At 44.9% G+C, this 25,579-nt stretch overlaps 1 protein-coding gene across 2 annotated transcripts in view; it reads left to right on the top strand.

Moving 5' to 3' along the window:
• ATAD5 (ATPase family AAA domain containing 5) overlaps positions 1–25,579 on the top strand; it is a 260,968-nt gene that overhangs the window by 186,101 nt on the left and 49,288 nt on the right. For both annotated transcript variants that reach the window (XM_069199992.1, XM_069199991.1), the window contains one exon: positions 21,173–21,353. In XM_069199992.1, the coding sequence (XP_069056093.1) occupies positions 21,173–21,353 (181 nt within the window). The remainder of the gene's footprint in view (positions 1–21,172; positions 21,354–25,579) is intronic.

The raw sequence follows: 25,579 nt of genomic DNA, 5'->3' as shown, positions 1-25,579 counted from the left end.
TTGGGAGGTGGTTTTAGTGGGACATCACCAAGTTAAATGGAGTAATTTACAGATTTGCTGCTGATTCCTATAAGAGCGGACTGACAGTGTTTGACTTGTTCAATGCTGTTTGTATTAAAATATATGAGCATTGGGGCTTCAACTGACTTGAGTATCACAACCTTGGGGAGAGTTCTAAGTTGCTGGATGAAATGGAACACAAAGTAGTTTCCTAATAATAGAGCAAGCTGTGGAGCAAATGAGGCAGCTTTGAGTGCTAGATCTTTAGGTGTGATAGAAGTGCTATCCCATGGCATTTTAAGGAGTGTAGTTCATTTGAGTACCATTTGTTTATATGGTATTTCAATTAATTGACCTCACAAAAGATGTTGGATTCCCATGCTAAAGGTAAAGGAAGATGTTTATGCTCATTTTATGCGAGATTAATAATTTGAATGAATCCCCCAGTATTCAATAATATCTGTACTTTGACCAAATGCTGTCCTAGAAGAGAGAAGAACTAACAGACTGTGCTTACAACGTTCACTGGATGATAACTTCACATGACATATGGATGATGTGGGTGTTACATACAAGATTTGGAATTTTCAAGTCTGTCACCCTAGTACTTTTGCCCAAAGATATGCGGGATGAGGTATATTAGCAGGTGTGTAGGGTGTTGTGTTTCAGTTCTCTGCAAAAAGAACTTAGCTATTAGCCTTTCAAATTATCATTTTTTTTAAACAAAGCATGCTTTTAATGTAATTGTCCAGTCACACTCTGAATGTCTAATCATGACCACCATGTTTGCTTTCAGTGCTTGACATTTGTTGCATAAGCTATGACTTCAGCTTAACTCTGCAAGGTGTGCTTTCCCACCCATGGGTGACATGGTTGAACTGGGTTTAATGCATCTGTGATGAATATGAACTACAAGTTACTGTATCCCTGCAAGATACTATTCAATGTGTAATTGATAAAGAAATATTGCTTTTGGGTAATTAACATTCGCATAAGGGGATCAGGGGTACTGTAGCCAACAAACCTTATTTTTCTATTCAGAGTATCTCGCGCACACTGTACTAAGAAGAATGAACACTTGAGTTAAAAGTATTTGACTGCAGAAGCAATCTGTTTCTCAGTACATCTAAAACTAAACAAAATATTATAAAGACCGCAACAAGAGGATCTAAATAACAAGAACAAAATGAATATTTCCAGCATTGCTCAAATGTCATAAAAAACGTTTTCTAGATTGTAACACCCTAAAGCCTATTTCTATGCGCTATACTATTGAGAGCATGAAAAGCAGAGCTGCTTGCAGTCTAGAGTTTCTTAGGGAGAAAAGACCCACTTCATATCTTGTTGACAGCAAATACGGTCTTTCTCAGCAGAGGCATGAAGACTGTGTCCTGCAAAGGGCAAGCACCCACTGCAGTAGCAGTCAGTTGGTCTTCCTCTGGGACTTGGCTATATCAGCTTCAGTCTTCAGGAGAGATGTGTCTTCTCCAAAGTGTGAAGTGTGCTGGCAGAAGGTGAGATCAGCTCGGGCGATAATCTGGGTGAAGGACCTCTTCTGACAAAAGTGGCAGTCCTTATATACCTAATCTTATCAGAAATTGGAATTTCTGGCATAAGTTTAGGAATGTGTGACATAGATTATGTGCATCAAGGTGTGCATCCCAGACGTTTTTTATTTTGATTGTCTGTATGTGTTCTTATTTGACCTTGACATGGTGAGGAGTAGACATTTGACCTAGACAAATATTGTATTGGATGTTGTATCTGTCATCAAAGTTCCTTAAAAGATAAGGTCTTGCAACATCTGCATTAAGGCAGACATGACATCAATTCTGCATAAATAAGGGTAATGTCTGCTTCCATTGTCTAAGTTGATGGAGATTGTGATCTCCATTAACCAAGATGGAGTTGTGGTCTACATAAGATGGAGTCGGACCTTTAGGGACTTTGTCAATGTTATATATGCATTGTATTTGAATAATACGTTTGTGTTTACCACATTTCTCCATTCCCTCGATAGGACAAATAAAGTTTGATACTTCTGACTGCAGAATCCAATTTTTTTTTTCATTTTCCTGGCACTAGTCTCAGTACCAAAAACTTCACAGCCCTGTTCCCCCAAGTTAACAGGTGACACTGTGTGGCTCTGCACCGCCCCAGAAGTGAAGGAGCAGAATTGAATGTAAGTGCACCACTGTGCACTGACGTCAGTTTCTTGTTTTCCGTTCCTTCCCTTCCAATGTGGATCCATAGCTCCACTCCACATTTGTTGTTTCCAATGACCCATTAATGTGTCAACTTTTATCTTCTCCAAAAATGTCAGGCTTCAAACTGTGCAGTGACTGCAGGAAGTAGATAGTAATCATGGACCCACACAAGGTGTGCCACTGGTAGCTCTGCTCCAGCCACAGTTTGCAAAGTTGTGCGACAGAACGCTCTGAAGGTGATCTTCAACTCGCCCACTGCTGTAATGATTACCTATTCACTTTAGTTTGTCAATATTCACTATTACCTCCCTGACTAGAGAGCCATTAAATCAGGCAAATGGATCTTACAGACCGGTCAAAATGGCTTGCGAGAACAGCCCTGGGACTCAAAAATGGACACCTCCAAAGACCTATGTTGGTCTAGTCCCTTGGCCCACCTCTCCAAGCATGGGCTTGACATGTTCCCCTATTCAGTGTCTTTGTCACCAGCAGACCCATGTGGAGAAAAGATACTTTGTATTGATTTGGAGTAAAGATTCTGTGATGTCGTAATGTGAGCTTGGGGTCAGGGCACAACGGCCATCCCAGCTCCTCCATTATTGTCCTCCGCACACTCTTACAGAAATGCTTGAGTGGGACTGAATGGTAATAACCTCCACTGAACGACATTTATGTAAATTAGAGAAGGGATCCTGCCAAACCTTGGAATGAGAATTGTATATTCTGTGCAATATCCTTAACTGAATAGATTGTAATTGTGCTGTGATGGCAATCACTTGGGGAGCCCTTCCTGGCATCTTGCGAGACATCATCCGAAAGGTCACCAAGATATCACTCCCAAGCCGCCATTACGTTATCAGAAATATCAGGTGGGAAATTTACAATGGTCCAATATATCAAGGAGATTTGTATGCCTCTGATGTCACCCATCAGTAGGCTGGCTTCAGGTTATAATCTAGTAGCTCAGTCAGGTGCATAGTATATGGTTAAAGGGCATGCCAGAGTTGGACATAGCAGAAACAACTACTCCTGTGCATGGTAAATTAATCCTGTGATTGTGCAAAGGAGGCCAAATGGGTCCCCTCTTGACAGCCACCATCCTGAAATTCCTCCACAGTTGCAACATCTCTGAGGGCAGTTCCCAACCAGGTTGGAGTCTCCATGGTGAGTCTACTGAGCCTTCTTAGAGGCCTAACTGTCACATGCCTGAGCTCCTAGACTCACTGCGTAGTGAAGGCCGGTTCTGATTGTGGGGAAATGTAACCAATTGTCAAGTACAGATAGGTGCGTCGTCCTATGATGATTGTATGTCAGCTGCACCAATGCCCCTGTCCAGTGCCAATTTGTAATACTCAAGGCTTTTCTTGGTGCCCCGCCTAGCCCCCTTACAAAAGCTTGCACGCACCATTGATGGAATACAAATATAAGGCGGGGGATCTTGCACAAATAATGTTGGAAGTGATTCAGGAGCTGTGGCAGTTACCATTTTAAAAATGGCAGCTCTACCCATAGCTGACCACAGAAAGGGGGGAAAACACGAGATTGGTCTGAAGCCTAAGAATCTGGTGCACAGTGTTCTAAGCCCTGTCCCCCCTCGTCTGTCATATAAACTATTATAAGGGTGACACTGTATAATATAATTTTCTCTTATCTTTATTGCTGTCTGGTCTCCATCAAACACCTCCACTCCTCTCAGTGAGATTGGAATCTTCTGTCCCCAACATTCTAAGACCAGCAGCATTCCTCAACTGTAGGATTGTACCAATATATAGTAAAAGGAAGGGGAAATGAGGAACGTACTGTTGTGATTATACACCATGAAAGTGACTGACATTATAACCTATCTTCCCTCAGAAATATGAATAAAAAAAATACAATAATGGCTAAGGGCAAGACATTATTTTCCTATGACATAATCTTTATGCCATTTCGGAGGATTTGTTGGTCTCTTTCTGTTGGAGTTGCCAGAGTCAAGATTTGGAAAGTTAGTTATGGAGGTGGTGATGCTACTTGTGTTGTCATCTGGTGGAGTATGTATAGCCAACCAGTCCATGCTCTGTATTTGGCCATTGTCCATTACTGCTAAATTTTGACAGACATCTGCATTACACATTGGTTCAGAATATCTGGAGTCACCGTCATTTCGACCTCAGGTTTTTTGGCACATACCCAGTCTCCCACTTTTGTTTTTAGTTTGGTACCATGTTTGTGATCTTAGTAACTTTTGTTTGTAAATTTTATTTCTAATCTCAGACATATTACACACCACTGTCTCTCCACCTCCCAACCAACTTGGGGTAAAAATTGTGCTATGTTTCTTCCCCTTGAGAGATGAAAATGGTGAGACACCAGTAATTTGATTTGTCGCCAGTGTTATAGGGATAGCATGGTGTAGTATAATCATTTATCTGTATTGTTGTTTCCTCTCTGCATCAAACACCTTCTCCACTCCTCTCAGTGACAGACTGGTTTCTTCTGTCCCCAGCATTCTAAGACAATCTGTGTTACTCAACTGTAGGATTGTACCAATATGTAGTAATGGTAAGGGGTAATAAGGAACATACTATTGTGATTATATATCATGAAAGTGACTGACATTATGACATAAACACCAAAAGATATATAATGTGGCCCCGTGATAGTGATGAAGTCCAGTCAGGTTTGTCCAGCCCTGCTTTGATTGGATTAACCACCAATTTACCAATATTATGGGTGAGGCCAGCAATTCGGCCAACAATTTGCAGTATCTAGGAAGCCTGCATTCCAGAATCCATGGGTCCTGGAGAAATATTAAGAGGTTGTTGGCATAGAGCAGTGGTTTCCAATGCCTTTTTTTTCTATATAATATGAACTACTTATGTTCAATGAAAATAATCACAAGGTATCTGTATTATTAGTGGTATATCGGTGATCACATCAGGCACAATTAGATTAGTTAGCACCCTTTGCAAGATTACCAACAGTGATCACCTCAGAGCATCATGCTAAACTGGCAGCAGTAATAGATAAAAAAGCTTTAAATGCCTCTCCATGGGTTATACATATCAACCACATCTGCAATATCTGTGGCACCAAGGTAACAATATTAGTAAGTCTCTCTGAGCCCCTGTTAAGTATCACTAAAATATCAGCCCCAAATAAATTGTGCCAATTCAGATTTTTTTTTTTTCCTACCATCAGTTTGAATTCTGAAAAATACACACTTTTACGCTTCCAAATGTAATAGATTCAGCAGCCCCCGTTAGAGCTAATTACAGGTAGCTGTAAATCTACCAGTATCTCACAAGCTACTTGTTGGAGAGGTCTGTGTAGAAAGATATCCTATCCAACCCCACCACCTCTGACCCCATTTACCAAGGCATCTATGTGGGGCCATTCAGCAAGTGGCTCTGTGGCTTGTCCAAATAATAGGCTGTTGTGTGGTGTAGAGCTCTGGTCAATACAGTTTGACTGTCCTACCCAAGGGTGAGTAGACTGAGTTCAGTGCACTATCATTCAACACTAGGTTATTGCATTACTCATGGTGTGGTGCCTGTACTTTCTGGGTTGCTAAGAGCTCCATAAAAGGGTTGGGGATGCAGTGATCATTCCAACGGGATTTAATTGCTTAGAATAGCACTTTAAAGAACTGTACTAAGAAAACACAGTCTTATCCTGTGACATAGTACTTGAATTATAACCGCACAAAATATAATTAAAACAGCACTAAAGCATGTGGCTAGCAGCGAGAATAACCTGAAGGGTTCTAACATTCAGATAATGTTCCAAGCATCCTAACTCCCTAAAGACTACTTCTCTGTGCTACACTGTGAGAGCGTGGAGTCACTAACTTGCCTATAGGGTTTCTTAGGACTCCGTGCACTGCATACTGGTTCACAACAGATCAATTGTGGTTATCATACTTCAGCTGGGAGAAAGTATTCCCTTGGAAAGAAAACATTCATCAGCTGGGCCCTGCCCTTCTCCTTTTTGCATCGGCTCTCAGCATAAGAATGGATGCTGCAGCAGTCTGGCAGGGCCTCTTGTCATAACCTGGTGTGACGGCCTCTCTAACTTAGTGGTGAGGTTTTGGGGCTTATTTAGGATTGACAGCTGTCTTTACATTGGGGGACTTTGAGTGAATCCAAGACAAAACTGCTATGAACCACCATGATGAAAATAAGTAAACTCGGACAGCTTGTTTATTTTACATATACACTGTTAGACCTTGAAATGTGGATATCATGTAGCTTGTAGCAGGCTTCGGTTGCCTCATGTTTTAGCAAAGTCATTGTTTAGATTGTTAGATCAGCACTTTTAAGAGTTCTGCAAAAGGTAATGACCTGTGTGGAACAAAGGCAGCAGCCAAAATTAACCTGCTCAATATGGAGTCTGGGTTTGGATATTTACAACATCCCAACTAGTATGTCTTGAGTGTGACATAACTGAAATGAATGCATATAGATGACATCATTCTAGGGATTCTGCTTGTATGAATGACCTAAATGAAACTAATGAAAAGTAAGAAAATCCATGTTGCAATAGAAATGTAAAAGTTTGAATCTAAAAATAATTTGATTGCTAAAATCATCATAAAAATGAATATTTGTTAAATAGCATGAAATTATGCATTAAGCTTTGCATTAATGTTTTCAAGCCTTGTATGTCTCAAGCAGTAATATAACATTGTACCATGTTAAGACAGTATCACATCTGTATATCAATTGGGAAGAGATGAGTTATGATAATTAAGTGGACCGAGCATAATAGTGAATATGCCTAAATGAAAATAAACTGCATCTTTGGGAAGATGCAAATGTAAAGTACTTGTGAGATGGTTGGACCTTAGCACTGGAACAGATATTGTAGTTCCAGAGCACTCGAAGGTGGTGAAAGTCCCTCGATTGGTGGCTGAAATGACATCAGTGGTGCAAATCAATCCCTGGAAGCTCTGCAAAGGGCAAAGCTTGTCCATCATAGCAAGCATCTTGCAACATGGGCAGATGCTTTCCTCAACAATTTTTCTGGTGTGACCTTAGTGTTTGCTTGTCGTTTAATGTCTAGGAAAGCCACTGGGGATTGCTATAGATGTAGGTTCAAGATGATTTCTTACACCAAAAGATGGATTTCACTTGTAGAGCATCCATTTTGCAAAAGGACACACTGAGTTCAGAAAGCCACTTAGTTCCCATATGGTATGCTAGGGTTTCTCTGCACATTTCCTCAGCCGTATGTGTATATACCATATTGTTGATGCCCCTGTTGGATCAGGAGGAAGATGTCAATACTACAGGAGATTAGCAGAAGGGTGTTGGGGAGTACTCCCCAAAAGACTTGAGTACAAGTAGTAAATAGTCAAAAACTTTATTGTATATGGTTATCAAAGAAAGTTCTCCAGTATTGCGGTATCTTTCGTAGATTCACATGCTTGAATCATTCCCCGTCGTCGAAGTGGGAGTCCCACGGTACATAGAAAGCAATAAAGAAAGAAAGAAAAAACTTCTTCTTTTTTTTTTTTTTTTTTTTCACTGTAGTCAGTAGGAAAAAACACATTCAGTTTTGTAACTATCAGCCTCATTAGAAAAAGCCCAAACTTCAGCCAATCGGGCGAGACCACCCCTTTAGAATCCTCAGCACAGAGGCTCAGTCTCTCAGAGTTTCTACCGCACGTCGTGTGTAAGGGAGTCTCCCTGAGCTCTGCTCAGTTCCCTTTCTCTTCAAGGGATATTCTTCAACTTTCACTTTTGTTCTTACTGTAGTACTTTTTCCATCATGTCTACAGCAAGAAAAGGTTTGTTTAGACCTTGTGAGACCTGTGGAAAGTTAAGGCTTCATTGTGAGGACCCTCACAAGGAATGCATATACTGTCTCCATCCAGAGCATAAGGTCAAGGACTGTAAAATCTGCAGGACTTTTCCCAACAAGACTCCGAGACAGGGAAGCCAGGCTCTTACTTTGGCTTCAGAAAAGAAAAGCCAGAGAAGCTCTTTCTGAGGAGGAGGACAGCGACACATCAGTGGCCTCAAAGAAGAGGAAAAAGGTCTGTGGAGAGCTTCTCCCCCAAGAGCAGTAAGTCAGCCAAGAAGCTGCATGCATTTAAGGACAAACCTGAGGAACACGCTTCAACATCCAGGGAACTTGGTGGTAAGGTTAGTTCAGAGCCATCTACACCTGCTTCCTCCTCAAAGAAGCTCAAAAGATCTTCGAGTTCCCTGCCACCGTCGACGTCCAGGAAATCCACACCGTCGACGAGCGCATCGTCGACGGCAGGTCTTCCTTCATCGACGACAACAGCGATGGCCACGTTTACGGCTCCGTCGTCGCCAATGATTGTTACCTCGTCTCCACTGTCATCTACGACTAGAACGTCGGTGAGCTTCAAATACGGTCCATCACCTGAAGAAGAAGATTACAAAGAAACCGTCAACGGGTAAGAAGATAAAGTCTCTATCGTCGACGCACTCAACGACGGGTAAATTCCGGGGCTCTTCGTCGACGATCCCACCGACGGAAGCAGCGACGGCGCGGCAATCCATTTTGCCCTCAGAGACGACTACTCCATCGACCACACACCCATCGACTGCAACTTCGTCGACGCTCGCATCACCGATAACGGCTCCACTGACGACGGCTCCGTCGACGAGAACACCATTGACGAACGCACCGTCGTCGACGACTCCGGCTCAATTTCCTGATCCTATACCCAAGCATTTTGGAGCATCTCCTTACCTACTTCAGAGAATTCTACCAATAAAAAGCAAGTCTTCTCTCCTACTTCCATCCCATACATCACCTAGTAAAGTCACACCAGTACCTCCGCAACATCTCTTTGCTGACGAGGATGATGTATATTCGGATGATGGGTTTTTCCCAGTGGCACGTAGCCCCTCAGAACTACGGATTAAATGTCAGGAGGAGGATGAAGAAGAAAGTGACCAGCTTTATTTAGATCAGCAGAGGCAGAGTCACCTGCAACCTCAAGAGCAGCAGGAGCAGACGGTCCAGATGCCTGTCTCTTTGATAGCTAACCTACAGCAAATGATGCAGGACTATTATTCTAGATTTCCTCCACCTGGCTCCTCTACCCCGGTGCAACCTTCGCATACGCCAATATCCACCCCTGTTCGACCATCTGAATCTACGGAACCTATCCCAGGTCCTTCATCTGGACAGGATGTTGATCCACCTTCGTCTGAGGATGAGCAGGAAGAAGGTGAAATCATTCCAGAATGGGATGAATATCAAATTCAAACACCATCTCCTTCTACGCCTCCACCAGTAGACTCTACACCGCAGGATATTGGTGGTTTTCATAGTGTAATGGAAAGAGCTGCAAAAAGATTTCAACTGCCAATAACATCAAAGCAGTCAGACTGTTTTCTATATGACTTCAAGGAGGATACTAGGAAGTCAGTAAGAGCTATACCCATTGTTGACTTCATTTGGGAAGAGGGTCTTAAGGTCATGCAGACTCCATCCTCCATACCAGCAGTATTACCGAGACTTGAGAAAAAATATAAAGCACCGGACAATTATCCTGCATGTTTGGTTAGTCACCCTAAACCAGACTCTGTCATATCGCAGGCAGCTCAGAGAAGGTCCAGAAATCCATCTTCATCTTTGACTAACCCCCCCACCCCCCCCAGATAAAGAGGGACGTCGGTTGGATTCGATTGGGGAAAAAGTTCTCAACGAAGGCGGCCACTACAGTTAGAGCAGCAAATTCCCTAGCAATCCTAGGAAGGTACGACCGCCAGATGTGGTCTGATATGTCGCAGTTTATAGATCTGTTACCTGAAGATAGTAGAGCAGAAGCGCGCAAATTTTTACAGGAGGGTGAGAAGATCTCGGCTGAGATAAGACTGCGCCATAGACTTCTTGTCTACAGGTTTCCGCCAGCTAGCCGGAGCAGCCGTACTCAGGCGTCAAGGGTGGCTGAAAGCTACATCGTTCAGACCAGAGGTACAATTAAAGATACTAGACATGCCATATGATGGTGAACTCTTGTTCGGCAAGCATGTAGATGATGCTTTGCAATCTATCAAAACAGACACAGACAGCCAGATCTCTGGCAGCATTACAATACAAAAGACAGCCCTTTCGGGGAGCGAGAGGGAGAGGAACCTTTTCTTATAGAGGCAGAGCACATCAGTACCGTCAATACTCCTCTTACCAGGGACAGTTTTGTTCCACCTTTGGCCAGCAACAACCATATTCCTTTCGACAACAGTCAGCCACACATTTCAGACAGCAAGCGTGAGAAAAGTCGACTTACAAAGCCAAAGAGGCAGCAAGAAAGCACTGACCTTCATCAGATGCCTGCATCCAACCCCTATATCAACACTCTAATAGGGGGCAGAATTTTCAAGTTCCTCCACCAGTGGTCCCAAATTACTTCAGACAAATGGGTGCTCGATATTGTCAACCGAGGAAATACACTAGAATTCAATCAGCCTCCCCCTCATGTACCACCAAGAGGTCCCCCGCCGGCCCATCTCAACGAACTTCTGGCGCAGATTGCTATCTTAATGGAGAAGGGAGCAATAGAGATCGTACCAAAGTACCAGAGGGGAACAGGTTTTTACTCCCGCTTCTTCCTTATACGGAAAAAACAGGAGACTGGAGACCTATTTTAGATCTTCGTTCTCAACAAATACCTCAAGAAGCAATCTTTTCGCATGATCTCCCTTCAAGACGTCCTACGCCTACTCAACCGGGGGATTTTATTACATCCTTAGATCTCCAGGACGCATATTTCCACATCCCCATTCACCCCAGTCATCGGAAATTCTTACGATTCAGGGTTGCAGGCACTCATTACCAGTTCAGAGTGTTGCCCTTTGGCCTCAGATCGGCACCAAGAGTATTCACCAAGGTTTTGGCACCAGTTGCAGCCCACCTCAGACAACTAGGGATACAGGTGTTCCCGTATTTAGACGACTGGCTAATAAAAGCACAAACAATGTCAAAAGCTGCCAGGGACACGAAGACATGTCTGTCTCTCTTCGGGACACTAGGCTTGACAGTCAATTACCCCAAGTCTCATCTAGATCCTTCCCAGAATATCACCTTTCTAGGAGCCGTCTTGGACACAGTCCAAGCAAGAGCCTTTGCTTCGCACAACAGACGAATGAGACTTCAAGATCTAGCAACACGTCTCAGCAAAAGAAGGTCCGCTTCTGTTCGGACTTACAAGTCTTTTCTGGGGATGCTTTCGTCTTGCATTCCATTGATAGAAAACTGTTGTCTGCACATGAGAACACTTTAACAGCAATTAGACACTCAATGGAAACAAATAGAAGGATCTTTCGACAATGTAGTTCGGATAACCCCATCAGCAAAACAAGCTCTCAAATGGTGGAAGGATACCCCCCCTCATCTCGGAAGGTCTCATTCCTGAAGGGACAAGCCAGTGCATATTATAACAAAGATGCATCCTTAGAGGGATGGGGCTCACATTTGCAAGATCTATCAGTGAGAGGGAAATGGTCCACTCAGGAGTCGACTCTTCACATAAACGTATTGGAGTTAAGAGCAGTTTCCTTGGCGCTCAAGTCCTTCCTCACCAACATCAGGGGTTCCTCAGTCTTGATCAGAACAGACAACACCACAGTCCTGCATTACCTCAACAAACAGGGGTGCACAAGATCGCAGGCATTGTCCTTAGAAACACAGAAGCTGTGGCATTGGGTGATTCAGCATCAGATATCCATCAGAGCAGAGCATCTCCCGGGGATCTCCAACACCTGGGCAGATGCCTTAAGCTGAACTCGAATCAGCTGCCACGAGTGGGAACTCAATCAGTTAGTTCTCGACCGCCTCTTTCGTCGTTGGGGCAAGTCCAGTCTGGATCTGTTCACGACCAGAGACAACAAGAAATGCCAACACTTCGCAAGATGGCGACCGCAGAAGGGATCAAAGGGGAATGCGTTTTTGATCAGATGGTCAGGGATTTATGCATACGCTTTTCCCCCGCTTCCACTCATCCCGAGACTTCTGCAGAAAATGAAGAGGGAGCCATGCAGACTTCTATTAATTGCTCCCAAATGGCCACGCCAGTTTTGGTTCACAGAACTTCTGTTACTCTCGGAGCAGCCTCGCATACGACTGAGAACACTGCCGGACTTGTTAACAACTAATCAGGGGCAGGTCCGTCATCCCAACCCGACATCTCTTCGATTATCAGCCTGGCTCCTGAATTCTATGAATTTGACGGCCTAGATATCCCTTCAGATTGCAGGGAGGTACTTGCCTGTGCCAGGGCTCAATCTACAAACAGGACATATAAGTTCAAGTGGAAAAGGTTTTGCATATGGTGTTCAACTTCCAACGTTCATCCTCTAAAGTCCTCTCCTGAACAGATTCTACCATATCTGTTGCATTTAGCTAAATCAGGCCTTTCCCATTCGTCTATCAGGGTTCACCTTGCTGGTATATCCCGTTTCCGATGAACATCTCATTCACCATCTTTATGGTCATCCAGAATAATAAGGCAATTTCTTAAGGGCTTGTTCAGGATGTTTCCACCGATTCAACGTCCTCCACCTCCGTGGCATTTGAATATTGTACTCTCCCAATTAATGAAGCATCCGTTTGAACCCATTCATAAGGCAGACCTCAAATACATTTCTTTGAAAACAGCCCTCCTTCTGGCCCTCACCTCAGCGAAGAGGGTTAGTGATATCCAGGCTTTCACAGTCTCACCACCTTTTCTCCAATTCAAATCAGAGGTGGTCATTTTAAGAACTAATCCAAAATTTATCGCCAAGGTTCCATCGACTTCATCTAAATGAGCCGGTGGTTTTGAGAATTTTTTTTCCAAATCCGCAAACTCCAGCGAAGCGCGCATTACATTCTCTAGACATTAAACGATGTTTAAAATTCTATATACAAAGGACTAGCAGTTTCCGTAAATCTGAGCAACTGTTTATTAGTTATGGATGGATCAATAAAGGCAAGGCCGTTACTAAACAGACCATAGTGCGCTGGATCTCTTCTGCCATACAACTCTGCCACCAGTTAGCAGGGAAACCGTTATCATCCAATGTCAGAGCGCACTCCACTAGAGCGGTATCCACTTTGGCAGCTCTATTCGCAGGAGTCCCTCTGAGCCAGATCTGCAGAGCTGCAACGTGGACACGTGCCCACACCTTCACCCGGCACTACTGCCTGGAAGCTACTGACAGAATGAATGCAGTGGTAGGACAAGCAGTGTTACGTAATTTATTTGCATAAAGTGAGCCAATAATCTCTTTACCCTCCATCCTCTATGTATTACCAGACTAATATTTTTCATGTAGGTATATATATATATATATATATATATATATATATATATATATATATATATATATATATATATATGTGTGTGTATATATGTGTGTATATATGTATGTATATATTCATGTGTATAATCTTTTGCAAAGTTGATTAGCATAATTTAACTTCCTATGTGAGTCCACATAAGAATTGTGAACAGACATGCTTCTGGTGTTCAGAACTCAACCATCTTTCTTACTGCTGACCATTCTGATTCAAGCATGTGAATCTATGAAAGATACCACCATACTGGAGAAGAAAATAAGTTACTTACCTGTAACTGTGGTTCTCCAGTATTGGTATCTTTCATAGATTCACATGCGACCCACCCGCCTCCCCATAGGGGCTCACCTCTTTAATTTTCATGTAATCACTAGTGCGGAGAAATCTGAGAGACTGAGCCTCTGTGCTGAGGATACTAAAGGGGTGGTCTCGCCTGATTGGCTGAAGTTTGGGCTTTTTCTAATGAGGCTGATAGTTACAAAACTGAATGTTTTTTTCCTATTGACTACAGTGAAAAAAAAAGACTTTTTTTTTCTTTATTTATTTATTGCTTTCTATGTACCGTGGGACTCCCACTTCGACGACGGGGAATGATTCAAGCATGTGAATCTATGAAAGATACCAATACTGGAGAACCACAGTTACAGGTAAGTAACTTATTTTCCTACAAAACCAACTCAATTAAGAATCCTAAGAATCAATCGATATATAAGCGACAGGCAGCAATAAATTACAAAGTATTTTGTTGGATATGACAGCTAAAAATCTTAAAGGCTGGATATTAAAAAGGTTAATACTATTTGAGGCAATACAGCTATAATCTCTTAAAAGACCATCAAAAAAACAGAGTTAAAAAAACAAACCTAAATGCAATTATTTCAAATGCATTAACTATGCTGCCCAATTAAATGTTCTACTGACTGACCTTTGCTAATTTGTGCTCCACCAGCATCAGGCATTTTCCAAAAACAATTATAAGATTCACACTTTTGGGATCTAAGCATACAATGATTTCATGGCTACAGGTGCAGCTGCCCTGTTCATTCAACAGTTTCTTCAGCAAGGAGTGAAAAAAAAAACCCAATGGAATCAGTCTAAACCCTGCTTTAAATGCAGTTGCCAGACTGCATCAAAGGTTTTCAAAAATAGTGCACAATACTAGTACTGGACATTATTTGCACAGTGTCATTTGTACAGTGTCTGCAATTGGTTTGTGTTTTATTTGTAACAGTCTTTTATTTCTGATGCAGTTCTGAATTCTTACAGGTCATAAGTCATAGGTTTTGAGGTGGTGGGTATAAACCTCTTCCACAACACTTTATTGGTCCCAGTTGCCCCACTAAATTCCAGTACCCTGGTGACGCTACTGGAGAAGGGCTGGGGACACCGGCTTATCTCGTATTCTTTATAGGGCACTACGTCATGATCTACCCGAAACATCCCTGCTGGTCCAGGACAGATGGGAGGACATACTAAATGGGCCGTGATGTGAAGAGAATGGGTACACGTACGTGAAGGGGTTCGTACTACTAGCTCCAATGCCAGATTCAAGCTTTTCCAATATAATTATATTCAGCAAACCTACCTCTTCTCTAAAACACTGTACAGGATCTACCCTGCTGGATCAGAGACCTCCTCACAATGCAGACATCTGACAGCAGACTTCAAAAATATGATCTGGACTTGCACAGCCCTGGCTTAGTACTGGCAAAAGATATTAACCTAAACAAGGCCACTGGTTGACAGTTAGAATTGGACATTAGACAAGTATTATTGGGTCTGATCCTGTCCCCTGCCAACAGGAAGCTGTCTAGGAAGTTTGGCCTACTTGGTTTACAAAGTAAAAGTGATTTGTGCCAGCCTAAAAACATGACACACTGACTCCCAGCGGACATCGTGGTGAACAGATCATGCCTTATCTCTGTTATACAGTCTCACACAGGCCAAGGCAAATGAAGAAGTGCAAGATAGGTTTCAATATATTTATTGATACATCTGCATTTGATAATTTAAAAAAAAAAAAAAAAAAGTGGCCTGCATTAATTAGGCAGATGAAACATCATACAGTGATTATGGTTTCCAGTAAAGAAAACTAACAATCCCACCATCCTGATATGATTACAAACCTAATGATTCCTACCTACTCCCTAATGTCCAAGCCCTAAGAGCATAGTGATGTTAGCCCCTCTATCCCGTACTATGGCACAAGCCCGACCCCATATCTGAAAGACTGAAAAGAGTCCGCCTGTTGTCTGCCGGCAATCCTCACAGTTGGCTAAAGAGTCAGTGGCGGGATCAGCGAAGCTGTTGATGGAGTGGTGTACGTGTCCAGGCGGCCAGGACAGAAATGCCCTCTGCCCTCCTTAGGCGTACATGGTATTTATATAACAAGTAGAACAGTGTTCTATGAATGGCCCTGATGTGTTAATATGTCTGTGGTTAATGGTTGTCTCCTAACATCTGATAGAGATTTCTAGTTGCAGATTCCTTCCCTTTGAATTTTCCCAGGCGTCAGACTGGATCTGGAGAATTTTTCTTCGAGCAGTACCTCTGCATGCCATCAGGTGGCTTTGGTGGACTCCACGGGCGTCATTGGCGTTGTGCTCGCCGTGATGTCTTGGTCATAAATAGGCACCACCACAGCGCTCTGACGTCCGTTCTTTTCTTTCAGCGCCAGCCTACGCATAGATCCAGAAGAGCTACCTCAGTCATTTTTTGACTACGTTGATATTTTTGTCGTATTTTTGACAAGTTCGTGGATGCGTCGAGGGATGCCCCGCAAGACCGGATTCAAGCCCTGCAACTCCGGTCACTGAACTATGTCGGTGACGGATCTGCACCTCATGTGCTTATGGTGTTTGGAGCGCGATCACGACCTGAAGTCGTGCTCAGATTGTCGGGCCATGAACCAAAGGTTTTGAGGGAGCGGTCCCTAAAGCTCATGGCGGCTAGACACTTGTGGCGCTCATGGTCCCGTTCGAGAGGAAGGTCTCCAGATCGGCCACGAAGTCACAACCACTCTTCATCGGGACATTCGGGTCATAAAAAGAAGAAATCAAAGAAAGACAAGCATTCTTCAACTTCACCCTGTCGATTGGATGATGACACACGGGAAGAGCGTTGACGCTCTAGGCCTCCTTCATTTGAGTCTTCTTTTGGGTCTGGAAGAAGTTGTTTTCATCAAACAGCCTAGCGTGCAGTCCGTGAACACCGCATGCCTTTTGGGCTGCTATTCCCATACTCCCTGGGATACAGTCGCACAAGTGCTGCCTGCAGTTCCGGAGGAGGGCCAAACTGTCCTGTCCCAAGCTGTAACAGATGGGAGGGATGCAGCTAAGTTCATGATTCGTTGGGGACTGGATACGACCGACTCTCTGGGCAGATCGGTTGCATCGACGGTGGCATTGAGATGCCACGCCTGGCTGAGAACGTCTGGCATTTCGGGGGATGTCCAGCAATCCTTGATGGACATGCCCTTTGATGGCACATGTCTCTTCGGAGACGAGGAGGACTAGGCGCTTGAGCGCTATAAGGATTCCCGAGCCACGGTCCGGTCCCTTGGCCCCACACCCACATCTATACCCCAGCAGTCCGCCTTTCGTGGCTATGAAAGGGGCACTCAACAGTGTCCTTTTCCACCTGGCACAGATCCGCGCATGCTGTCCAGTCCCTGCGTGGCCGCAGGATCCCACTTTCCCGGGGATTAGGGAGCCAGCGGGTCGCCCAGTCCACCCCTACCCCCCTCCTCAGACTCCAAGCCTTCCTAGTCCACAGGTACATCAGGTGCCAGTAGGTGGTAGGATACACCATCACCTTCCCCAATGGCAAGCCATTACCTCGGACAGGTGGGTACTCCAAATTGTCCGAAGGGGCCACTCCCTCCCCTTCGAGACATCTCCTTCAGCCATGCCACCTTCATACAGTCAGATATCGGAGGATCATATGGCACGTCTCCACGAGGAAGTCCAAGCCTTTTTTACTTCAGAGGGTTCCGTTGCCAGAAGTAGGTCATGGATGCTATTCCCACTACTTTCTGGTTCCAAAAAAGGGCAAAGGTCTTCGACCTATATTATATCTTCGGTCCCTCAATCTCTTCCTAAAAAAAGTTCAAAATGTTGACATTGGATCAGGTCCTATCTGCCCTGGATCCCGGAGACTGTATGGTAGCATTGGACTTGCAAGACTCATACTTCCACATTCCTGTCTTGCCGGCCCACCGGCATTACCTACGATTCTTGGTAGGTCACGAGCACTTTCAGTTTATTGTGCTCCCGTTTGGCCTTTCCCGTGCTCCTCGGGTGTTCACGAAAGTGATGGTAGTGGTGGCAGCTCATCTGCACAGGTTATGGGTCCCAGTCTACCTCTACCTTGACGATTGACTGTTGAAGGCGAACTCGCCCCAGACAGTCGCATCCCACCCCCAGACTACGGCAAACATTTTGCATTCGCTGGGGTTCACTATCAATGTGCCGAAGTCACACCTGGCTCCTTCTCAGACGCTCCCTTTCATCGGAGCTGTTCTAGACACCGTGCAGTTTCGGGCATATCCTCCCGAAAAGCGAGTCCAGGATATTCGGGCAATTATACCAATGTTTTGTCCTGGATTTCGGTGAGAATGACTCGGAGGCTGCTGGGCCCCATGGCCTCCTGCATCCTGCTGGTTCAAAATGCCAGATTGCATATGCGGGTTGTGCAGTGGGACCTGAAGTTCCAGTGGGCGCAGCATCGGGGGAATCTCTCCGACAAGGTCCAGATCTCAGAAGGGACTGCGAAAGACCTGCAGTGGTGGTTAACGAATCAGGATTGGGTCAAGGGCAGATCCCTTTCCTTTCCCCAACCAGATTTTACGATCGTGACAGATGGGTCACTTCTGGGATGGGGTGGCCACATGGGAGAGGCAGAGATCAGAGGTATCTGGTCTCCTGCGGAAACCAGTCTCCATATCAATCATCTGGAGCTCCGAGCGATTCGACTAGCATTGAAAGCACGGGGAAAGCAGTGCAGGTGTTCAGACAACACCGCCATGTGGTATTGCAACAAACAAGGTGGGGAGGGGTCGTGGACTCTTTGTCAAGAGGCCCTTCATCTCTGGACTTGGCTGGAACATCAGGGCATTTCCCTGGTGGTTCAACACCTGGCAGACTCCTTGAACGCCAGAGCAGACAAACTCAGCCAACGATTCATGGTCGACCACAAATGATGCCTCCATCCAGAGGTGGCGCAAGGTCTCTTCCTGCGGTGGGGAGAACCTTGGTTAGACTTGTTCGCCTCTGTAGAGAACGTGCAGTATCATCTGTTTTGCACGTTGGTGTTTCCAAGGCGACACTTGCTCTGTGACGCTTTTCGTGACGAGTGGAACTCAGGCCTCCTGTACGCCTTCCCACCAATACCACTTCTGCCCAGAGTTCTGAAGATCAGGCAAGACCGGGCCCAAGTAATACTGGTGGCTCCGAACTAGGCATGGAGAGTCGGTATCCCGAGCTATTGAACGTGGTCATATGTCCTCTGATCAGACTGCCTCTTCGGGAGGATCTTCTGTCGCAGCAGCAGGGGACGGTCCTCCACCCGAACCTGTCAACTGTGTGACTTCTTGTGTGGAGATTGAGCGGCGACAGTTGACGTCTTTCAACTTGCCACCCGAAATCTGTGACATTATCTTGGCAGCCAGGCGTCCCTCAACCAAAACTGTATGCGCCTGTAGTTATTAGAAATTTATGGCATGGTGCATCGGCAATTCTGTCAATCCTCTATCTGCTCCTCTCTCTCAAGTTCTTCTCTTTATTCGTTCCCTTGCCCGGCAGGGTTCCATCTTGGGCACTCTTAAGGGATATCTCTCTGCTATCTGTGCTTTCTTAAGGTTACCTGATCAGCCTTCCTTATTTGAATCTCCCATAGTCGGGAGGTTTCTTAAAGGCCTCACACATCTTTTTCCTCCTATCCCATTCATCATGCCCCAGTGGGATCTCAACCTAGTCTTAACTTACCTTATGTGTACCCTATTTGAACCGCTTCACAACTGTCCTCTAAGGCTCTTTACTAATAGACTGTCTTTCTTGTTGCTTTTACTTCTGCCCGCAGAGTTAGTGAACTCCAGGCTCTCTCAGCTAAGCCACCTTTTCTTGCCATACATCCTGACAAAGTGGTGCTTAGCACGAGGGCTTCTTTTCTACCCAAGGTAGTGACACCCTTCCATGTTGGATAGTCTATCACATTGCCTACCTTTTATGCACCCCCACATCCCTCTTATGAAGAGGAGAGACTCCACCGCCTGGACCCAAAAAGGGTGTTGGTGTTCTATCTTGATCGTACCAAAGACTTCCGGGTGGATGATCAACTCTTTGTGGGATATGTGGGTGCAAAGAAGGGGAAGGCAGTGCAGAGGAGGACCATTTCAAGATGGGTACTCTTATGCATCAAAATATGCTACGCTCTGGCTAAAAAGCAACCCCCTGAAGGTTTGCAAGTTCACTCCACCAGAGCTACTGCTGCTACCACAGCATTAGCACGGGGCGTTCCAGTCCTGGATATTTGTCAGGCAGCATTGTGGGCTTCTCTGCACATTTTTACCAAGGACTAATGCCTGGACAATCAGGTCCGCTGGGACAGCTACTTTGGCCGTTCGGTCTTGCTGGACTTTTTGGTGTGATCTTGGTTCGCAGACCACCACCGGAGATGGTATTGCTCGGGTATCTATTCTAAGGTAAGAAATCTGCAACTGGAGTCTCTATTGAATGTACAAGGTACTTACTTACCTTCGGTAATGATATATCTGGTAGTGACACATTCTAGTTGCAGATTCCTTACCGACCCGCACTGCGAACTGATTTCTAGGAACAAACGTCAGCGCACTGGGTTGGTGCCTATATACGATCACGACGTCATGATGGCAACCATGATACCCACGGAGTCGACCGATGCCACCTAGCGCTGTCGCCGGGGTACTGCATGAAGAAAAATCTCTGGATGCAGTCTGACGCCTGGGGGAAATTCTAAGGTAAGGAATCTGCAGCTAGAATATGCTTCTACCTGATATATTGTTACTGAACGTAAGTAACCTGTACGTTTGGGACTTTAACACCACCATAGGTGTAACTAAGCTTTTGCTTATTTCTGGGGGTATTCGTTAAGCACCATGATTAACTACGGACTACAGTTTTCTTGTCCCAGTTTGTCAGAAGTTTTCATTTTTACTGTAAATTGTGGCACTCTTTATTCATTTGGAGGGACCGAAGGCTGATCAGAAATATAATTTAGAGAGTACAGAGCAGTCCTGAGGATTTGGAGTAGTTGAGCCATGTCTCAAGAATATCATCTTGCTTAACAAAGCCTTTGGTTCCTCACTTGATAGTTTGATGCAGTGACCTGAAGGGCTGCAACCCTTCTGTTTTTGTGGAAGCAGAGATATTGTTTGTATACGCTGGTCTCGTGACTCAATAGAAAGCACCAGCTCCAGTGGCTGTGCTTGACCATATAACTGTTTCATTTTCAAACTTGTCCATTCATCTTTTCGAGGTCAAAGAGTACCAATGAGTTGGGTAACAATGAACATCGGTTATCAATGCCAGGATACTTGGCTATAACGTGCTTTGGAAACAATCTTGTGTTATTTGGAGTTTTATTGAACATAAGTAATGGCATAATTGTGTTAATTGTTTACCTTCTAGAGCAACGTTGCCAGCTATCTACAAGTGCTTTGTTTGGCTGAGAACTTAAGAACAGATGTAAGAGACTTAGCCACATTGTTAAACATGAATAATTGCGATATTAGGCACAGTATTCTTTTCCTTCAGTATTGGGCTAGAAGTGGAGGTGGATATATGGAAGACAAAGCACTCTCAATATGTGGTAAGTTCATGCTGTTTATTGGATCCCATTTGTTACTGTATGTTGGAAAAGGAAATTGTAAAGTTGTAGAATCGCTCATATGCTAGGTGCTAATAATTATTTCTGTATTCATTTTCTTTCTTCAGCAACAAAGGCAAAAGAGATCATTGGTAAATAATGAGAAAATTGAAAATTAGTCTGTCTAGCGGTTCATGCAGCTAGTAAGCCTTATGATAATCTGTGCCGTTAGACTGCTTGGCGAGTGCCTAAAAATACTTGACCTTAAAAGCAACTTGGCTCTACTTGCATTTTAGGCTCTCCTGCTTTTACCTGGAAAAACCACTTCTATTTCGCTTGAGCAAGTGACCTGATCCATTTCTGTTGGTGAATAAGGATCCATTGAGACTTACTTGTTAAACTTTAAAATGTAAGCAGCCTGCTTGCCGCCCTTGCCCTAGCTGAGCAGCAGCTACGTTTATTTTAGTCTTTCATTTATCATTTTCATCCACATCAATGTGCTTGAAATGGGAAAAAAATAGGACTGACATGTATTAATTTCCAGTACACTCACTTGTTAAAGCAGCAAGAAGAGGATAATCATCAAACAATATGCATTACAAGCAGAGTGGATTTTTATAGATTACCATCATGATCGTTCACTAATGGGGTGGAAACTGTGATCTGGTAGGTGTAGTGTTCATGTGAGCTACCTCATCAAAATTTGTGCGCAGAGTTATCTTAGAAGTGATATCTTTTAGTCTGGAGTTGTGTGGAAGTAGTGCAGCACAGGTATCCAAGTCAGTACAAAATAGCACTTCTTTGACCCAGTTCCCCCCCCCTTTCCTCCCCTCCCCTCCCCAGGCCAGTGCATTACAACTATACGTTTGCACTGTATAAAAGCAATTGCTGTGGAATGTCACAGTGAAGTCCAGCTCTCTTTCACAAATCCTAGCAGTGCCAAAAACATGTCTGTTCAGCATTAATTCGGGGGCACCGCCTAGCTAAGTGAATAAATTCCTCTCCATTTCAAGACCATCTAGAGCACAAATTTGTCTTATCACCCCAGCTAGGTGCAACTGAGCTGGTGTGTAATAACATATTTGGATACATTTGAATTGGCAGAGTCTACGCTTGGTCTTTAAAGAGTTTGAATGAATTTGTATGCAACAGCAAACCCATTGCCTGATATCTCTTGTCCTGACTCTTGCCAATGCACACCTAGCTCTTTGAAGGCCATTAGCATTCTCAGACCATTTCCTAAAGAAAGAAGACCTGTGGAGAGAGGGGACCAAGTCCAAAAGTCAGAGGAGTACAGGAGGGTTAGGAGCTATTACCCACCCAGCTGTAGTTGCAGGAGTTGGTGATGAAGAACAGGTCAGCAATAAAGCCCTGGAGCCAGAGAAGAGTTCCTGAAGGATGCAGAAGGCATCCCATGCTTCAGTGAAGATTAAAGATGGGTGTCTGTGCAGGAATTCCTCCCGCAAGCCTTGGTAAAGGCAAACTTGCGGTTAGTGGAAAAGTGGTGCTGCGGGGATCAGCAAGGCCCAGGAGGGCTCACCCAGGAGGCGGCGGCACAGGGGACCTCAGTGTCGCAGAGAGTCCACAGGAGCCGAGGCAGAACCCACAGGAGTCCCACAGGATGGGTATACAGCAGTCGCAGAAGCCCACGCAGCACTACAAACGAGGATCCCACTCCGCCGGAGAACCGCGCAGGAGGCTGTGCTTTGCAGGATGGAGTGTTGGGGGCTGGAGGTACATGTTGCCTGAAGATTCCCTTGGAGGAGATGCAAAAAAGCAGCTGCAAGAGACGCAGTGCACGGGGGTACTCTTCTGTGTGAGAAGGCAAATGCTTACCTCCACCAAAGTTGGAGAGCTGGCAGAGAGGAACAAGAGGACTACTCCCGACCACCACCTGTGATGCAGGATTTACGCAGCTCAAGATGAGGGGACATCCACGCAGCCGGTTGTCGCTTGTTGTAGATGCCTGCGGTTGCAAGGGAGTGACTCCTTCACTCCCAGGGAGATTCCTTCTTCTTTTTGTGCAGGCTGAAGAGTTGCGGTCTTCTGAGGAAGCACGGCTGTGGAAATGTTGCAAAGCTGGCATGAGACGTGGGAACAAAGTTGCAGAAGAGTCTTCTTCTTTGATTGCAGCGTTGTCTGTTCCTGGAGGGTCCAGTCGCAGTTCCAGTGGCCAGAATTCGAAGCAGAGGTTTCAGAGGAGTCCTGCTGGAATCTTGCAAGCCAAATCTGAGGGCCCACCCAAGAGAGATCCCAAATATCCCTGAAAGGGGGATTGGTCACCTAACCAGGTCAGCACCTTTCAGGAGGGGGCTCTGACATCACCTGCCTGGAATGGCCACTCGGATGCTCCCAGAGTTCTCTGTCAACCTTGAAAAGAAGAACTCAGGGACCCTCGCTGGGGTGGTGAGGGACAGGGTCGTGGTCACTCACCTTTCCATTGTCCAGTTTTGCACCAGAGCATGGACTGGGGATCCCTGAACAGTTGTGGACTGGCTTATGCACAAAGGGCACCAGATGTGCCCTTCAAAGCAAACCAGTGGCTTGGGGAGGCTACCCCTCACAAGCCAGTCACACCTATTGCCAAAGAGAGAGGGCGTTACCTCCCTCTCCCAAAGGAAATCCTTTGTTCTGCCTTCCTGGGCGTGATCAGGTCAAGCAGCAGGAGGGCAGAAACCTGTCCAAGGGGTGGCAGCAGCTGGGCTGCCAGGAAAATCCTCTAAGACTTGTGGTAGAAATGCTGATGGTCCTCTAAGGAGCTCCCAGAGTGCATGGAATCATACTTCCAATACTTCCAACAGTATTGGAGTATGATTCAGACATATTTGATATCAAACATGCTAAGGTTCTGAGTTACCACTATGTAGCTGGACATAGGTAGTGACCTATGTCCAGTACACACGTAAATTGGCATCCCCACACTCACAAAGTCCAGGACAATGGATCTGGAGTTTGTGGGGGCACCTCTGCTAGTGCATGGGTGCTCTCACACACAGGGACATGCTCCCTGACCTCTGGGCTGAGGGGGCCTACCATAGGGGTGACTTAGTGACCTGGTGTAGTGACCTGAAGTGAAAACAGGTGCATGCACCTGTTTCACACAGACTGCAATGGCAGGCCTCAAGAGCACTTTGCATGGGCTCCCTATGGGTGGCAGAATAACTGCTGCAGCCCATAGGGATCCCCTGGAACCCTAATGTCCTGGGTACCTAGGTACCATATGCTAGGGGCTTACATGGGGGGACCAGTATGCTAATTGTGGGAAGAAAAAGGTACAATTTAGAGGAGAGCGAAACTAATGGGGTCCTGGTTAGCAGGATCCCAGTAGATGCAGTCAAAAACATTGCAACAGGCAGAAAATGGGGGGAACCATGCTAAGAAAGAGGGTACTACTTTCCTGCACCAAGGGTTGTTTTTTTTTTTTTTTTTTTTCTGGGGGTGCTCTAGATCTTGTTATACTACAAGATGTTTAGTGGTGGAGCAACATCACAAAATAAAATGACTGGCGGAGTGTTGAAACTTTTCAAACACTCACCCCCAGTCAGCCTGACCCTGCCCCCCCCAAATCTCCCTGAAAGCAGTTTAAGCTCTTGAACCATCCATCTACAACTAGTTTTCCCCAGACCTCTTATCTCAAGTTCAGAAGGGGCGGGCATGAATTCTCCACAGTAGGCACTCATGGAAAACGCTGCACTGTAACAGATCCAGACTTCACCTATTCTAGCTGCAGACAAAGGTATTGTAGTTCTTGGCGAGACTGGTGAGGCGGACTCCCCATCAGGGGCCAAGTAGAACAGGGGCCAAGGTCCTGTGACTCAAAAATGAAATGGAAAAATTGGGCCTGTGCTAAATATAATTTGAAGTAGGGGGCCAAGAATCCCCTGGCATCTTATAGTAAGGTGAGTTTCTCCAGTACTGCATCTTACATAGATTCACATGCTTAAATCATTCCCGGTCATTGAAGTGGGAGACCCACAGAGCCATATAAAGCAGTAAAGAAAAAACTACATTGAAATTAATGCAAAATACATTCACTTTAACAGCTTATTAGTGTTATTAAAAATGACCCAAAGTCCAGCCATTCGGGTGACAGGCCTTTTAGAACATTCACTACAGAGTCTCCATTTTTACCTCACATGTGATCAGTCTTCCTGAACTCTGCTCAATTTTTCTGATTTATGCTTTGAGAGGAATTTTCCTTCAAAAAAGCATTTGTTTTTCTTAACTGA

The sequence above is a fragment of the Pleurodeles waltl genome, chromosome 7 (assembly GCF_031143425.1).
Source record: "Pleurodeles waltl isolate 20211129_DDA chromosome 7, aPleWal1.hap1.20221129, whole genome shotgun sequence".
Lineage (NCBI taxonomy): Eukaryota > Metazoa > Chordata > Amphibia > Caudata > Salamandridae > Pleurodeles > Pleurodeles waltl.
Note: the sequence above shows the minus strand (reverse complement) of the source record. Positions and strands in the feature narration are given on the sequence as shown.